The 18,543-nt window shown below is 40.2% G+C and overlaps 3 protein-coding genes across 3 annotated transcripts; 2 read left to right on the top strand and 1 right to left on the bottom strand.

Annotated features, from left to right (window-relative positions):
- Positions 1-170: 170 nt before the first annotated feature.
- LOC146305297 (uncharacterized) lies at positions 171-4,890 on the top strand. The gene is made up of 6 exons (XM_084712952.1): positions 171-624; positions 1,476-1,517; positions 1,616-1,885; positions 2,274-2,522; positions 3,320-3,463; positions 4,689-4,890. Exons 1-6 carry the CDS (start codon positions 543-545, stop codon positions 4,793-4,795), a joined length of 894 nt encoding a protein of 297 aa, XP_084569078.1. The 5' UTR covers positions 171-542; the 3' UTR covers positions 4,796-4,890.
- Positions 4,891-5,653: 763 nt separating this feature from the next.
- On the bottom strand, positions 5,654-8,133 carry LOC146305296 (uncharacterized). Its single transcript, XM_084712775.1, has 2 exons — positions 7,694-8,133; positions 5,654-7,551 (listed from the first exon to the last, which is right to left on the bottom strand). Exons 1-2 carry the CDS (start codon positions 7,767-7,769, stop codon positions 5,930-5,932), a joined length of 1,698 nt encoding a protein of 565 aa, XP_084568901.1. The 5' UTR covers positions 7,770-8,133; the 3' UTR covers positions 5,654-5,929.
- A 3,076-nt stretch (positions 8,134-11,209) lies between these two features.
- LOC146305295 (butyrophilin-like protein 2) lies at positions 11,210-17,772 on the top strand. Its single transcript, XM_084713074.1, has 8 exons — positions 11,210-11,294; positions 11,752-12,093; positions 12,764-12,892; positions 14,421-14,582; positions 15,568-15,912; positions 16,286-16,627; positions 16,751-17,032; positions 17,205-17,772. The coding sequence occupies exons 1-8, from the start codon at positions 11,210-11,212 to the stop codon at positions 17,324-17,326; spliced, it is 1,809 nt and encodes a 602-aa protein (XP_084569200.1). The 3' UTR covers positions 17,327-17,772.
- The last annotated feature ends 771 nt before the right edge of the window (positions 17,773-18,543 follow it).

Raw genomic sequence — 18,543 nt, 5'->3', positions numbered from 1 at the left:
CACGGTTTATTTCTTGTAAAACCAATGTGGGCTGGAGCATGAACACACAGTTATAATAATATTTTAAAAAATCACCATAAACACCACTGATTTCCAACATTCTTGTTCTGCACACACAGGGAAGTTTTGCCTTCCCTTACTGAAGGCCAAGGAGTTAAGTGGCAAGTAAAGCAGAGTGTACAGTGCAGTATTTGCCTCTAAGTGTAGTGCAGCAGAAATGTAAAATATCACAAAATGTAAATACTTGAGTGAAAAAACCCTTCAAATTATACTTGAGTAAATGTACTTAGTTACTTTCCACCACTTTTCACCTGCAGCCTCTCATCCTATATTGTCAGGCGAAGCGATCAAACAGGATGATGCGCTGTGAATATGTGAATAATGTGTCTGTCTGCGTGTGAACACAGTAGACGTAGACACCCTGCTTGTGAAAAGACAGAAATGTGGAAGTGGCAGACATTTGAGCAATTTAAAGACAGTCTTTAAAAAAAAACTGCAGAGGCTGTGGTTTGTCACTGTTTGCGATAACATATCATCATCATATGTTTAGTCGTGAACAAGTTTCTGTGTCAGTCACTCTTCACCCTGACAGAATGAAGCCTCCATCTTTCTCTCTGCTCCTCGGTGAGTTCATATATATTCTAATATTTTTGATATGTATTTTCTGTTTGTCTTTTATGGCTTTATTGATGAGACAGCTGAATCTGCATCTGAATTTCATTGGCTGAAAATGGCTCAAAACATCACATGCTGTTTTAAATCATCCTGAGTTTTACAAGGCCAGTACTGAGATGGAGCCGACTGTTTCGGGAGACTCTACGCCATATAAAAAAACATGCTGGTTAATGCCATCTAATCAGAGTTGAGAGGCCATATTTTTAAATATATGGTTCAAATATATGGTTCTGTGTAACAAACCACCTGCAGACCAGGACTCTTATCAAATATGTGAAGTTTGAGGCAGATTGAACCAATAATATTCAAGTTACAACAACTTCCTGTTTCATGACGAAACATCAAAATTCAACACCTGAGAAGTGCCCTCAAGGGTGTCCTTCTAGTCGAGACAGTGCAATGCATTATAAGCTGTCCTGCATGTTATGTGCATCTAAATGGTTAAATATATAGATGTGTTGGTTGCACATAAACAGTTTTAACTAAATCAGGTATTGGAGCTGTTCACCATGAACGCATCACGGCTTTTGGCGCTCTGGTGCCCCAAAGAATACAGCTGGTTCCATTTTCTATTTTTTCGCCCCTGCCCCTCAAAAAGTCTGAGACCGCCACTCTGGGGAAGTTTCTGTGATCAGATTATTCATGCAGACAGCAGCATGCAAAAACAACAGTATCTGGCTTAGCTGGTGCATGCAAAGGTTTTGCTTATCAGCTGTTTGCGTTCCTACAAAAATTGAACATTTCCTAAAAAAAATTTTCTGTTTGAAAATGATATGTGATAACTTGTTCTGCCTCTGCAGGCCTGGCTGTGCTGCTCCTGTCTGGATCGACTGTCTCTGCAGGTGATGAAATGTCTTGTATCACCGATACAAATATTTTTAAGAATTCATTTCTCTGCCCAGCCCTCCGTCTCACTCTGCTCTGCCTGTCTTTTCTCCAGTCACTCTGAATGTTAGTCCAGACCGCCAGCAGTTTTTTCGGGGAGAGTCCATCCATTTGAGTTGCGAGGAAGAGGAGAGCTCTGCTGAATGGAAGCTGAAGAGGATATCAGTTGCAGAGACAGAGACGTGTGGAGCTGCTGATGGATTTGGGAGACTCAACGGTTCCACCTGCATCGTCTCAGATCTCTCACCCTTAAAGGATCGAGGGACTTACTGGTGTGAACACCGGAGTGGACAGAAGAGCATCAAAGTCACTGTCACTGTATCAGGTAGAAGAGCTGCTGTATGTTGGTTAAGCTGTTTGTCTGTGTAAATATTATTTGTGTCTTCATGGAGAAGATGGCAGCTATAAGGATAAGAGCCATGCTAACAAGGGATGGGTATCAGGACTTCAGGAACTTTAAGGTATCCACTGAAAGTCCCAAGTACCAGTATTATACCTGCATGCAGGAAAATGAAATGGACAAAATGGGACAAGCATCAGGAAATCAGACACTGTCCTGCTCACGTCTTTAAATATGTTTTAGCTGGCAAGCTAGCTAGCTCACTTCCATACTTTCCAGATTCAACACATGAATGAAGTCTTAACATCACTGTGTCTGAACTTCTGTCTGTACATTATTGTACGTTGACGTTCTTGTTCCCTGTGTTGTCCAGATCGTCCTTTTATCATGGAGATCCCTGCGCTCCCCGTGATGGCAGGACGTACCGTGACTCTGCGCTGCAGGAACAGAAGGGGTTCCACCATCGCGGTTAACTTCTTCAAGTTTGGCAGACACAGAGCCCCGATTAGAGCTGCACCTGAAGGAGAGCTGACCATCAGAAATGTCCAGCAGTCTGATGAAGGTTTCTACTGGTGTTCTACGGATCAGAACACATCACCGTCCAGCAGGCTGAATGTCATGGGTCAGAACACTCACAGCGTCAGATTTACTACCCGTTTATGCTGAACACCTTCAAATGAAGTTGTCGACTCTAGTTTCAGAGACGTTTCTCTTATAGTTGTAAAAGATAACAGTTGAAAAGAATGTCCAAATGTGGCTGAACCCATATCACATTCGTAATCTGATCTTGTCCTGTTCATCAGCATGATGTTTTGGCAAGAAATCAGGTTATGATTGGTCGATTTCATGAGTTAAAAGATTTTATCATACTCAAAAGTTACATTTGAAGGCTGCAGCTGCCTGTAAAATCAGTTCACACACAAAAGAAAGACAAAAGTCTCACATACCTATATGGTTTGACACCTTCGGTGCCTAGACTCATAGATTTTAGGATTTTTTTGCCCATGTTTTGAGATATCTGTCACAGAGACTTTTGCCTCCACCTCGGTACGGGAATGAACAAAAGTGACATTCAGTGGTTTTAAATTTTAAAATAAAATGTCTCTACTGTTTCAGCCACAGAGAAAACTGATTTAATATTAAGACAGTATAGCTACATGTGTACAGTCAGCATGTGCATTCTTACTTTATTCATTTTGATGTTTTTTTTTTTTTTTTTACTGTAGTTACTGTTTTTATTCAATGCAACTATAATAGGCTTATTATTAGTAATATATCATATATGCCATTGCTATTTTTCACATCAGGGAATTTAATTTACAACTAATTATATTCTCCACCACAAAACCACAAAAACTGTTTTCAAATTTCAAAATGTTCTCCTGTGAAGTGTTTGTCTGTCTGGGCTCTCCTCCACAGCTCCTCCTCCTCCTCCTCCTCTTCCTCCTCCCACCAACTCCTCAGCCATCATCTCTGCTTCTCTGCTCAGACTGCTCTGCCATCTAGTGGTTATTAGTCCATACTGCATCTCCACCGGCCTGATCATGGCTATCCTCTGCTGCTGCAAGAAAACAGGTAACAAACAAACACACACACACACATCATTTTTCTTCTGAGGCCCACGATATAAACTCAGTGCATTCATTCAGATTTACACTGATGGCTCCAAAACCAGCAGCACTAAAAGAATTTATGTTCGGGGAAAACAAGGTTAGACCAAATTTACAGTAGTGGAGTGTTGACTGTTTTAACTCGGGAAATTAAGCTGCTCATGTCAGACTGGAGAGAAATTATATCACGGCATGAAAGGACAGAATTTAAGAGTAAAATAAAACAAGGAACAACAAAGCTGTGTCAAAAGAATGGGAGAAAGAAAGCATGGTTCCACTGCAGCCAACCTGGGAAACATAAAGAGGGAATTTCATGCTGAAAAGACTTTGGAAGACTGCTGAGGCCTCAGATTAACTTCAGAAAAAACTTTAGAATATATTTTGCACAAAACAAAGACTGGATCTTGTCCCCTATCACGTCCAATGACAGAGGATTAGTAACTGGTCTTTTATGGCCAGCGGTGTGTCTCCACCAACCTGTCAAGTTTCACTTTACCTCCATGTGTGTCCAGAGTAATACAATATAATAAAACTCTGAAGAGGTTTAACAAACTATATTAAAACTGTATTTTTTTGGGCAAAATGGAAGTTGTCACTATATTCCAGTAAATAATTTCCAGTGAGAAACATGCTGTCTTCACTTGGACACTATTTTTACAGAGGGATACAAAGAACTGATGGAGAGATTTAAGTCTTGTTGCAAAACATTATGATGACCTTTGACCTTTTCATTTTAATGTAATACACATTTGTATGAAATGTTGTCAAAATTAACGCATCAATTAGTGAATATTTTGTGACAAAATGGGACAGACGTGAGGTCACAGTGACCTTGACCTCTGACCACCAAAATCCAAGTTTGTCCTTGAGTCCAAGTGGACATTTGTGCCAAATTTTAAGAAATTCCTTTGGGACATTCCCTTAGATTTGATGCTACTGTTGTTACTGTTGCAGAGGGATAAAGTGGTTTCCATGTTTATGTTGGACCATTCTTTACTTTATGACTTTGCTGCATCCACCATGCTAAGTAGAATAAACTGTCATACTAACCATAGTCTAATTCCAGGTTTTAACACTCTAAACACGCCTCACTTTCCAAATAAGTCCTCGCTCTAATCACCTAAAACTCTGTCTGTTCTTCAGACAAAGTTAGAAACTCAAAACTTCTTCTCCCACAGGGAAGACACCAACCGTCCCCACAGAGATGATACAGCAGAATGAAAGTGGACTGGATCACGAGTACTTCAATGACATCGCTGACGTCACCACTGAGCACGACTTCTGAGCTGAGAAGAGTGACGGTCGCCTCGCACAGTCTGTCTGTTTCAGGAACGCTGCACAGTGATGACAAATCACTGCAATGAACGTACTTTAACTTTGCTCGACTCTGATTGGTCCATTATCGCATTCTAAGGTCTGTTATTTCTGTGTGGCAGACCGTTGCTATGACTGTTGGTATGTAGAGGAGACGGTTGCTATGGACACAGTTCTGATCATAGACTCTGGAGGAGCAATAACATTTAGCTGCTTAAAATTTCAAAATAAGTGCAGAAGTTAAGATTTAGCGTTCCCTTTTTGATTGTAATTGTCTCTTAAGGTAGTCTGTTTGTTTCAACATGCAAGTTTATTCTCTGTCTGATGATGATGATGATGATGATAATGACAATGGAAGAGGCCTATGTCATGTAAGTTCTTTATTTGTTCCAAAAAAGCAAGTTCTGCATTTAAGAATCATATAATACAGCTGTAATCCACTTACAAAAGTTTTATTTTCCAGCATTTGACAAGCACACAAGTTTAGGTTAGGCTATAAATTAATGTTCAAAAAAACAATATCTATGGAAATAAAATCAAAATAATCTAATAATGAAACAGTCTTTTAATCAATCTTTCAAATGCAATATTTCCCTGTAAAATGTTACACTTCAAAAGTCTCCATGAAGTGAAATACTGTCCAAAGAACTTTTCTAGGTCAGATTTTATTTTGATTTCAAAAATGTTTGCAATAATCAGCTGATCTTAAACAACAACAAACAGTGACATCACTAAACATAGATACCAAACAAAACAGCAGTTCAGCTCATGTCTTCAGCTTCTTAACAGTCAAAGATGTTGTAAAATCTAATCCTCACACATATTTTCACACTTTGTCTGCATTTAACCAGTTAAATCTAGTTAATCGTATCACATCTGTTATGAATTGAATGACTTGTTGTCATTCAGCTGCACACAGTGATAATAAATCCCAGTTCAACACATTAACCTGATTTCGTATCATTTTAAAAGATACTTCATTGTCATGTTTTTCTTCTACAACAATCTCAGTGAGCATGAATCACTTCATCTGTAGTTAAAATTTAACCAGATTCTTGATGCACCAGATAATTTTTTCTTATCTTTATCTGTCCCATTCAGTTTCTCAAATGGTTTCCTCTTCATCTCCTTCTTCCCTCATCAGAGTCTCCAGTTTTTCCTTTATCAGAGCCTCCATTTCTTTCACCAGAGCCTCCAGTTCCCTCACCAGAGGCTCTGCTTCCCTCATCATAGCCTCCATTTCCCTCACCAGAGCTTTCATTTCTCTCATCATAGCCTCCAGTTTCTCCATCAGAGCCTCCAGTTCCCTCAACAAAGCCTCCAGTTCCCTCATCAGCGTCTCCAGTTTTTCCATCAAAGCCTTCAGCTCCCTCTTTGAAGCCTTCGGTTCCTTCTTTGCAACCTCCAGTTCCCTTTTCGCAGTCTCCAGTTGTCTTTTTGCAGTCTCCAGATCCCTCTTCACGGTCTCCAGTTCTCTGTTTACAGTCTCCAGTTCCCTCTTCATATTCTCCAGTGGCCTCTCCGCACTCTCTATGCCTGACTGTGCAATCTCCAAGCCCCACTTCATAATCTTCAGGACCCTCTTTGTAGTCTCTGGTTCTATCTTTCCAACCTCCCATACCCTCTTTATAGCCTCCCATTTCCTCTTTGTATTCTCCCATTTTCTCTTTACAGGCTCCAGTCGCATATGTGAAGCCTCCCATTTTCTCTTTGCAGCCTTGAGTTCTCTCTTCGCAATCTCTAGATTCCTCTCCGCAGTCTTTGTTTCTATCTTTTCAGCCTCCAGTTTCCTCTTCGTAGCCTCTAGTTTCCTTATCAGTCTGGTAATGAAATCCTGCTCTTCATCCTTTTTTATTGCATTTTCAGTCATGTATTTGTTATTGTCACCTATTTTCCCATTCAGTTTCTCTCTCTCAACCTTCTCAACTGGTTCCCTCTTCACCTCCTCTTCCCTCATCAGAGTCTCCAGTTTTTCCATTATTACAGCCTCCGTTTCTCTCACCAGAGCCTCAGCTTCCCTCATCAGAACCTCAACTTCCCTCATCAGAGCCTCCAGTTCCCTCATCATAGCCTCCACTTTCCTGAACAGTGCCCCCAGTTTCTCCATCAGAGCCTCCATTTCCCTCAACAAAGCCTCCAGTTCCCTCATCAGTGTCTCCAGTTTTTCCATCAAAGCCTTCACTTCCCTCTTTGCAACCCTCAGTTCCCTCTTCACAGCCTCCAGTTCCCTCTTTGCGGCCTCCAGTTCCCTCTTTGCGGTCTCCACTTCGCTGTTTATAGGCTCCAGTTCCCTCTTTGCATCCTCCAGTTCCCTCTTTGCATCCTCCAGTTCCCTCTTTGCAGTATCATGCTCCCTTTTTGCAATCTCCAGGCCCTTCTTTGCAACCTCCAGGCCCAGATTCACAGTCTTCTGGAGCCACTTTGCAGTCTCTGGTTCTATTGGTTCTACCTTTGTAGCCTCCCATTTCCTCTTTTGAGCCCCCCATTCCCTGTTATCAGCCATCAGTTTCCTCTTCATACCCTCCCATACCCTCATTGTAGCCTCCAGTTCCCTCTTCGCAGCCTCCAGTTCCCTCTTCCCGTCCAGTTCTTCCATCTTTTCAACCTCCAGTTTCCTCTTCGTAGCCTCTAGTTTCCTTACCAGTCTGTTAATGTAATCCTGTTCTTCATCCTTTTTTCTTGCATTTTTAAGGATCGTAATTTCAGTCATGCATTTGTTATTGTCACCTGTGAACAAAGAACAACACATTTGATGAATTCAATGAATATTTATTGTTCAGTACAGAAAAACTCAAAACCTAAGGTATCGTTCAGTATCATCAAAAGAAACCACAGGTTGTTGTGTAAGAATCAACAAGACGTGACTCACGATAAGTGAAGTATGGTACGACACAATCAGCAGCTACGACAGCAGCGAAGCTGACCAAGAGCCAAACGATGGCCATGGGAACACAGGAGTCAGAAAAAAGGAAAAAAAACAACCTCTTCAAAAAAAAAAAAAAAAAAAAAGTGATGGACCCAATGCAGGTAGAATCTCACCTATGAGGAGTAAAAACACAAACGTCAAACTCATCTGGAAAAATCAACAATCATTAATCACTGAAAAAAATGTTAAAATTGCTGAAGGTGTAAAATAAAACTTGTAAGACAGAAAAGTTTCACTGGAGTGTGTTAGTTTGCGTGTGTGTTTTATGACTGGTACAGCAATGCTGAGACAAAACAATTATTGACTAAAGTTTTCACTGGTCATGTGACCTCACTTCACTGAAAAATGATTAGTTCTGTAAATGAGTGCTGAAATTTATTTTTTTAATGAGCAGATCATCTAGAGAAGACAAAGATTATATTTTATTTGATGATAGAAACAGCTTCTGTCATAACCAGTTAATAATGAAGATTATTTTTTTATCTTTGAATGCTTTTCATATTTATTCACGCAGCACAAAACTACAAAAACTTTAGCTGTACTTAAGAGGATACGTCCACTGGAGACGGCGGTCCTGGTTTTATTTCACACAATAGGCAATGATGAAAGTTTTGTGACTAAAACTTCAAAAATAAGTGAATGAATAAATTTTGCAGCTGCTTACCTGTCGCGTGCATCAACAAGTCAGCTTACCACAGAGTTCAGTGAACCTCAGGTACAAAGTCCTCAAATAAAATGATTTGAACACTGGTCAGCTGTAATCACATAAGGTGTGTTCATCTTGTGTTACTGTGGGCCTGCAGCTGTTTGTTAGGTGATGTAATACTCAATTTATTTTAACATTTACCATGTGATCACATTTGGAGTGTGGAGCGCGTCTTCTCAACGTCCACACAAAGGTCTCTATCTGTTATGAAGTGTCATACACTGCGAGCGGCGCTGCATGTGCGGTTTAGCAGCTACTGCCGTTCAGTGTTGCAGCAGCTGGAGATCATTCACAGCCATCCTGCCCTGAGGTCAGTGTGGTTTTATTGTGGCTTACCGTACTTCCCCATCAAGAACAACACGAGTTCACATGTTACACTGGAGAATTTACTATCAGCTCCTAAATCAGCTCATGGTTTCTACAACTCTACTGTAGATGTTTGATGTGGGATTTTTTAATATCCAAACCTTTTATCTGCATTTTTGTAGCAAATAAGGTAATCTGATCACAAACTGACCAATGAAAACCAAGACACATGGACGAAAAACAAAACAAATAAAGAAAAAGGACGTCAACGATTGACCATTAATTGTTTTTATTATAAGAATTTAACCAGTTAAAAATGTATGGATGGATATTTAATCAATGAGCGTGGCAGTAACTGCACCTCATCTAACATTGTTTTGTCTGGCAGAGACATTTGTTGAATAAGGAAATAAAAAAAAGAGAAAAAAAACAAAAAAAACAAACCAAAATCAATCAAAATGAGTGAAAAACACTTGTTTTGTATCTTATCAATTATCAATGATTAGTTGATTGTTTGCATTTTAACTATTGGTAAAGAGAAACACAAAGTTTGCAACCCCAGTCTGGAGAGGTGACGGCGACATCATCGGTTAAAAGTAACTAATTTCTTTTGATGAATACTTTGTACTTTTACTTAAGTATTTTTGTAACAGCGTTACTTTTACTTGTAATTGAGTGAAATTTTAGCAGTGTAACAGTACTTTCACTTGAGTACATATTTTCACTTCTCTTTCCGTCACTGATGAAGACATGAGTTGAGCTGCTTCGTGATTAATTTTGTTAGTAATTTCGCTGTTTGTTTTTGTTTAAGATCAGCTGATTATTGCAAACACTTTTTGAAGTCGAAATAAAATCTAACCAAGAAAAGTTCTTTGGACGTCTGTCTGGTTTATCAACTATGGAAACCAGTTGTCTCTTAAGGCTGGATGATGATTGATGATGGGTGATGATGATGGGTGATGGTGGTGATGGTGGTGATGATGGTGATGATGATGGTGATGATGGGTGATGATGATGGGTGATGATGATGGGTGATGGTGGTGATGGTGGTGATGGTGGTGATGATGGTGATGATGGTGATGGTGATAAAGAGGCAGTTTTCAGTTTCTGTATTTGTAAGGATCAAATAAGTCAAAAAGTTGTATTTTCAAGCATTCGACAAGACGACAAGTTTAAGTTTGGCTATTAATTAATATATATAAAAAAAAAAACAATATTTATGGAAATAAAATCGGAATAACTGAGAAAATGTCTGATCACAATATCTCCCCCTCTCCATCTCTCTCCCCGCCCTCTCTCCCTCCCCCCGCCCTCTCTCCCCCCCACCCTCTCTCCCCCCCACCCTCTCTCCCTCTCCCCCACCCTCTCTCCCCCTTTCCCACCCTCTCTCCCCCTTTCCCACCCTCTCTCCCCCTCTCCCTCCCTCCCACCCTCTCCCCCCCACCCCCAGCCTCTCTCCCCCCCAGCCTCTCTCCCCCCAAGCCTCTCTCCCCCTCTCCCTCTCTCTCTCCCCCCCACCCTCTCTCCCTCTCCCCCACCCTCTCTCCCCCTTTCCCACCCTCTCTCCCCCTCTCCCTCCCTCTCTCCCCCTCTCCCTCCCTCTCTCTCTCCCTCCCACCCTCTCCCCCCCACCCCCAGCCTCTCCGCCCCCCCCCAAGCCTCTCTCCCCATCTCCCTCCCCCCCCTCTCCCCGTGTCAGTTGTGCGTCTGTGAAAAAAACCACAGAAGACTCATAGGAGGGAGACACACAGGACGCAGGCTGACAGGCAAAAACCAAGCACGAACTGACAAAGACACAGAGAAACACGGGGACTAAGTAGGGAGAACTAACGAGACACAGGTGGGCAAACAGGTGAAACATATGACAATTAGAAAGGCGGGAAACAGACAAAGACAGGAAGTAAAAACAGACACGAGACACGAGGGAGGACCAAAAACTACCAAAATAAAACAGGAAATAACAACCAAAATCCCAAACCATGACAAGTGTAAGTTAAAGAACTCAGAAACAAGAAACAAAGAAATACATAAAAGCAAGAAAATAAATTGCACATTCTTATGTGTCATGCACTTTCCTCTGTTCCACTTCATTGTTTTATTAAAAGTGAAGTGAGAACCCACAGAGGAACCCAGAGTGATAAACACAGAGCATCAAAAAATAAAAACAAGAGTTCATTCCCACGGTCACAGTGTGTCTGTATTACTTTCTCTTTCTCTTCCTTTTTGGTGACGCTGAGCGTCTCACTCTCAAAAGGAAAGTCACCGAGAGACAACGACATAAAGTCCCTCACCTTCAGCCTGCAGTGTGAAGCTCATAACCGTCTTTACTGTTAGTGTTAATGTCGGCTGAAAATCTTTCTGAAGCTGTGAACTAATGACTTCATTTCTTTAATTGAAGACACGTCACTGAGTTTTTTTTTCTTCATCTTACTTCTCAGCTCTCCAGCATGGCTCAGCTGACTGATGGAAACTCGAGAGTTTTGCTTTTCCATCACTCTGTCATCTTCCTTCTTCTGATGCTGCCGTCTGCAGGTAAAATATCCTGACACATTATCGACAGATCTTCTAAAACTTGCAGATGTGTTGTTAAAGATGTGAAGATGTTAGGGTTAGTTGTCACGTCTTACTTTCTGTTTGCTGTAAAACTTTGTTAAATACGATGTATTTTCATCAGTTCTGTGTCTGTGACTGGTGTTAGCAGGTCTGCTAATAAAACAAAATCTCAAAAAAAAGGTTTATCCTGGCTGAATTACTTTGACTTTCAATTCAAGATCCTATTAATTACCTTTAAATCTCCACATGGTCTGTTTCCGCTTTATATTTTAGAATTTTAAACCCCTTATTCAGCAGCCAGACGCCTCAAATGTGACCATGAAATGTCATGGTTGGGGTTTTGGACAAAGGCCATTGATTAATTTTTATTGTTTTAGCTTCAATGCAGTTGCAGAGTTAAGTTACAGAAGTGAATCTGTTTCTGTTTCTGTTGCAGATCAGTTCACGGTGGCTAATCTATGTCAGTCAGTATCGGTGACAGTAGGTCAGGACGCCATCTTGCCGTGTCAGCTGATACCTGCCAGAGACGCCTCCTCCATGACCCTGGAGTGGTCGAGATCCGACCTGAACCCCAGATTTGTCCACGTGTGGCGTGACGGCAAGGACGCGCTGGCTGATCAAAACCCAGCTTACAAAGGAAGAACGTCCCTGACCGTCGAAAAACTGAAGCACGGAGACGTTTCACTGAAACTGTCCGCAGTGGAGCTGTCCGATAACGGCACGTACAGATGCTTCATTCCAGATCTGAACAAGGAATCATTCACCTGTCTTTCTGTTGGTAAGTAGAAATTTCACAATGTGTTCCTTCAAGTTAAGGGAAGTCGTGCTGCAGGATGATGACACAGAGGAACAGGAAAAATATTTAGTTTCATCTTTTCTTTGTCTTACGAGAAATGAGATTCTTATTTTTAGCTCACTGGAGCCTCTTCTGTTTCTCCTAAAACCTCCCCTGGAGCAAAACAGACTTAAGTGAAATCTTAAAATTGTCTCAGTGGTCACATTGTCAAATTAAAAAGTTTTCTTTTAGATCTCACTGTTATCTAAAGAGCTGAATATTTGAAATAAATTTAATATCAGTTCAATGAGACCAAAATGATCATTTTAAGATTTTCAGTTCAAATTAGTCTTTGACTGAGACGAGACAAAGGGTATTTCTCAGGAGCCGAATTTAAGAAATCTAAAAAAATGGTCTTAAATTGAGCAGGTTGGAGCGAAGACGAGATCTTATTTTGAACTCCTCCTTCAGTTCATCAGTTTGAACTTTAATTATCTTTGTAATGTATTCATTTGAATATTTACAATATGCACATGTACGTCAAAAAGTACTCGCATGCAGACTCCAAACCTCTAAATACATTAATTTAAATGTCTATTAAATGAACTTTTGTTAACTTCCAGCTGTTGTTCTACATTCATGAAATGCTTTGTTTTGTGTTTTATCATTTCAGATGAGATCCCAACTACTCCTGTCTGGAAGATTATTCTGATTGTAATTGCCGTCATTATTACTTTTATAATTGCCTGTGCGACTGGTTGCCAAATAGACTGCTGCCCTTGTGTAGAACTGATAGCCAAACTTTGAAGCGGAAAAAAATAAGTGCCGGCTTTCCCCTTGTTCACATAATGAGGCGTGTGTTGGCTGACATCATCAAATTATTATTAACCTGCATTCTGAATTTCTACAGTAGATAAAATAATATGAATAATCCTGATTTTCATAACATAAATTCATATGATCCCCCCCTCAGTAAGTGAATTTGAAGGAGCAATATGTAGGAATTGCATGTACAAAAATGAGTACAGCGGAGCACTGAAGTTGAAGTGAGCGAGGACGAGTCTTCACTGTAACAACCCATTTCAAATAAAGATGTCCTAACCTGCTCCATGCATCAGCGAACAGGCCGAGAGACGTGTTCGTGTGACAGAACACTCACCCTGGCTCCGTTCTAGCAAAGTTCTGCGCATTAAGGTTAAGTAATGAGATTGAAAAGTGTCACGTCTTTTATAGGAAATGTCCTCAAAAAAACATTAAGTTTGGAAGGAGAATAAGTAAACTGACCTCCAACTACGTACAAACAACACTGGCTTCAGCAAGTCACATTAATTCTGAATTAATATCTGCAGAAGAAGAAATAAGAATCTGCTTAACCGGCCCGAAACATCTGTATTTGACGTCCTGTATTAGACACAACAATACACTTTCTTTGTGATGTGTTTACGAACAGCTCGGACTGATTCTACCTTTAGGTGGCTGCCTGTCTCACTGCCTGCAAGACCCCATTAACATTTTGCTGAATTTAAAAGTAATAAAGATCAACTCTTTCTAAAAGATTATTAATGATTTCTTACGATTTCTTATTTCTACTTATGATTTGTTTTATTTGTTTGTTTGTTGGATATGCAATTATTTTGTTCAAATTAATGATTCCAAGCAAAGTGTAATTAAATTAGTTTGTCTGTTGTGAAGCATTTTTTCCTGTAATTTTACGCTATATTTTGCAATATTGTGATGTGCTGGAACGCTCATGTGACAAACAGGAAATATTCCACCTTTGCATCACGCTGCAGCTGTTCGATGGTCACGGTTACATAAGTTCATTATCTGAGTTGAAGTAATGGTGGTTTGCATTTGCATCTTTTTAGTGATTTTTTTTTCTGATCATTGTGTTTGAAAGTTGTCATACAAATAAAGTTGCTGGTTGCACTTATTTTCTGCAGTTATTTCCATTTTTCTAGATGACATATTGCTCCTTTAAAGTAATCCATAATAAAGAATTTGAAGGTTTTAACAGGAGTCGTATTTATGTTTTACTGAAAGCAAAATGTGAACAAACAAAATTAGCAGCAGCTGTCAGATAACAATGAAGAAGCAAAAAAGTACTACGTGCTGTTATGAAGACAAGAGTTAATTCCCACACTTAATTGTAAATGCATCAATAACTTTCTGTGTCTGTCTGTGTTTTTTTTTTCCTGCTCACACTGAACGTCTGGCAGGATGTGGTGAGAAAAGAAGAACTGAAAACAATTCAACCAGTAGGTCAGAATGCCACTAACTTCACCTCAGTCAAAACCATCTCGAACATCAGAGTCGTCGGAAGAATTTTTAACCTGTTCCTAATAATCATTACTTCATTTTTGATTTTCTTTTTTCTAATCTTCATAACGTCAGGATGGCTCACCCGACTGATGGACTGGGCTTCAGGGAGTTCAGAGTTTTACTTTTCCATCACTGTATTATCTTCCTTCTTCTGATCCAGTCTTCTGCAGGTAACATATTTCATTTCTTGAACAGGCTGCACACAGGAGACCACATCTCACCGTCTCACATAGATGAGTTTAAAAGGTCATATTTTCTCAAATGACCAATGATAACCAAAGTCACTACTGAAACAACCAGAAAGTAACAAGAATTTTGTTGTTAAATTTAAAATTACTGCAGATAAATGTCAGGTGTCAGCATTTATGGTATTAAATGAGCAAATATGTAGTAATTGCAAATGCAAAAATGGGCACAACAGTCCAAATAGTAAGTTGGAGCCACAGACTATGAATTAAAAAGGTTGGAATATTATCTACTATATGATCTATATGGTTGATGTGAGTTTTTTCCCTTCCATCACCTCCTCCTCCTCCTGCAGCCTGCAGGCACCTACTGCCTGCCAGACTCCATTAACATTTCGCTCAATTTAACCGTAAAAAACATCTACGCCTTCTGAGAGACTTTTACTGATTTGTTACGACTCATAAACAGACACATACTCATTCAGTGAACATTCGGCATTAATTTTAAATCTATTTAATGTAAAACGGGGAAACAAAGGGTTATTCCAGCCCAGACATATGCACCATCTAGGGAGGGGTCTGGGTTTTATGTCCAAAGGTGAAGTTACGGGTGCAGCGACCCCCAAATTTTGAGGCAAAGCAGGACAAAATGCAGCTGTAAAATTGGCAGAGACTAATAAATGTAATTGGCTTTTCAAAGGAAAAGTATGTAAAGTCATAGCATACACTAGATTATCCTTAGAATTTAATTTTCATGCAGGCTAGCGTGAGTTTTGTTGCTCTTATGCGTCACAAAACACAGTAACTAAAATTAATTAAATTTTATTAGTTTAAAATATTATTAATTATAAAATATCACTTCCATGAGGCTGTTCAGACTGACGATGATGGAAAAATAGATAAGAGACAGCCTTGAGGTGCTGAAAAAATGCTTTACAAGAATCAACACATAGATCCGTTACATCCTCAGGTAAGCCTCAGGTGATTGGTCCATCTCAGCCAATAGTGGCAACAGTAGGCGATGACATCATTCTACCATGCTACCTGAATCCTGCTGCGGACCCGAGACGGTGGACTGTGGAGTGGACGAGACCTGACCTGGACCCCAAAGTTGTCCATGTGGCGCGTCGCGGCGTGGAACAGAAGGATGAAAAACAACATCCGTCCTACAGAGGAAGAACATCACTGTTCACTGATGAACTGAAATATGGAGACATTTCACTGAAACTCTCCAAAGTGAACCTCACTGATGAGGGGACATACAGATGCTCCATTTCATCATGGGCTCACAATTCTTCAGTTGAGCTTGTTGTTCGTAAGTGGATATTTTAAGTTCGTCCATCAAACACCATTCATTTACATTGAAGCATCAGTGTAGCTGTGTGGGAGCTGCATTGCTTTGGTGCAGGCGAAACCTGTGCAAAACCTTTCCTCCTTTCTCTCCGCTGCCTCGTATCACAACACTAAGTCCCACTGAACCTTAAAGACTGAACAAGTTTGGCAGAAGGAGTCGGTGCTCTGCAAAAACAGCACAAATCCTGTACACCTCACAAAATCACATGCTGACTCCTTAAACTGTCACTGTAATCATAACTTTGAGATGCCATGTAATATGTAGTATAATTACAAGCCTCATCAATAAGTTATTTCATTATAAGATATATTCATAATGTATTTTTCTTCCTCAGGTGAGTCTCAGGTGATTGATCCAGCCCAGGAAATAGTGGCAACAGTAGGTGATGACATCATTTTACCGTGCTCCCTGGAGGCTGCGGTGGACGCTTCATACAGGACTGTGGAGTGGACGAGACCCGACCTGGACCCCAGGTTTGTCCACGTGGAGCGTCTCGGTAGTAAACTGGAGAGTAATAAACATCCGTCCTACAGAGGAAGAACATCACTGTTCACTGATGAACTGAAACATGGAGACATTTCACTGCATCTGTCCAAAGTGAAGCCCACTGATGAGGGGACGTACAGATGCTCGATTCCATCACGGGGTCAGAGCTCTTTAGTTGCGCTTGTTGTTGGTAAGTGGATATTTGAAGTTATTAAGTCATTAATCTCTCTCTCCCCGACCACCACCTTTGACTGGAATGTGCATCGATAACATCATTATCCCAGTTTCACCTTCTCCTCTCTTCTATCTTCAGATGTTGTCTCCTCTCCTGCCATAGTGGGTTTCAACAAAAACAGCAGTGGACTGGTTCTCCAGTGTGAGTCTGAAGGCTGGCACTCAGAGCCTGAGGTGTTGTGGCTGGACGCTGAGGGACACGTCCTCTCTGCTGGACCTACAGAGACAGTCAGAGGTCCTGATGGTCTCTATACTGTCAGCAGCAGAGTGACTGTGAAGGAGAGACACGGCAACAACTTCACCTGTAGAGTCCAACAGAAGATCATCAACCAGATCAGAGAGGCACGGATCTGTGCTACAGGTAGAAATTATTTGTCAAATCATGGAGGTGCTGTGGCAGCTGTGTCCTCTGCAGCAGCTCCCCCATTCTTGTCTGTCTTCATAAAAAAAAAGGCCCAAAAATAGTTTTAAAAAATGTTAATTTATCAATGTATTATGCGCTCACTTTGCACGTCTGTGTTTTATCATTTCAGAAGACGTCAGCGTGACCAGCGTTTCTGTTCCTTGGATCATCGTCTTCAGTGTTACTGTCGGTTTCACTGTCATCGCTCTGGTAATCTGCCTCCTCTGCATAAAAATGAGGCTCAGAAACTGATAAATCCGATTTCTTTTTATTTAGTTCTGCAGTCTCCAAATAATATACCAAACACAGTTAATGATTCAAAACAAGCTGTAATTAAAACAGATGAACAGATTTCATTCCTTTGAAATCAGTTTTTTTTCTTTTCTATGCAATTTTGCAAACATTTGCTACATTGTGGATTATAAGCACAATATATACGATCCAGATGACGGAGAATCTTGCAGATGCAGATTTCATTCGACTATGTGTTTTTTTTTTTCACTGTTTTCACTGCTCAGATTTAATTTGATCAGGTTTGTACTTGTGTTACCCATTAACTTTCATGAAGATATTGATTATTCTTTTCCCTTCAGTTTTTTTTCATGTAAAGATTTATTATTTTTCCATATATAGGTTGTCTTATTTTTCTCAGACTGTTTAAAACTTGTATGTGTAAAGTGAGCAGGTCATTTTTGTATTATAAATTATATATTATTTGAGTGATTTAAAAATGATTTTATTGCTCCTCTGAAGTCTGTTATCAGAACTGTGCCCATAGCAACAGTCTGTTATACATAAATAACAGACCTTACAGTGTTTAGTTGACCTGCATCACCCTGCTGGGGTTTATTTCGCAATACTGATCTACTCAGTGTACATTATCCCATACTTATCCTTTATTTGTGATTTTTTTTTCTCTATTTTTTCTGTGTGGTGTTTGCTTCTCAATAGTTTCACTTATTATCTTTATCTGGGTCATGTGATCACCTCCCATTGGCTGGTGCTACTATACAGATGTGGCTAAACCTCTGTTTGGCTTTCTAAAGCCCCGATGAAGACCTGTAGCATTCGAAACATGTTGGCATTTTAAATGATTCAATAAAAATATAATAAAGGCTTTTTATTCTTCTCTTTCCTCATAGCTACCTTTTTTAATGCCAGGATTTCATTCCTTTGATTATCGTGTTTTTTTTTTCTCTGAATTTTCCGAAATCATCCACTACATTGTTCATACAGAGAAACCAGTCATCTTTCTTTTTTGATTGATCACCTGAAGATGTCGATGAAGTTGTTGATGCCTCTCTTTAAGTTTACACTGTTAGGATGCTGGTTGCAGACATGCTAACGTTAGCTGCAGCTGCTGTGGGGGTCAGACTATGAGAAATTGTGAACTTTTTAGCTCCTAGATAGTTTGTTGGACGTGTTGCGCTCACCAGCGTCACTTCACATTACAAACACTGTGTCGTCTG

This window comes from Lutjanus erythropterus, chromosome 23, assembly GCF_056507025.1.
Source record: "Lutjanus erythropterus isolate fLutEry1 chromosome 23, fLutEry1.hap2, whole genome shotgun sequence".
NCBI lineage: Eukaryota > Metazoa > Chordata > Actinopteri > Lutjaniformes > Lutjanidae > Lutjanus > Lutjanus erythropterus.
Note: the sequence above shows the minus strand (reverse complement) of the source record. Positions and strands in the feature narration are given on the sequence as shown.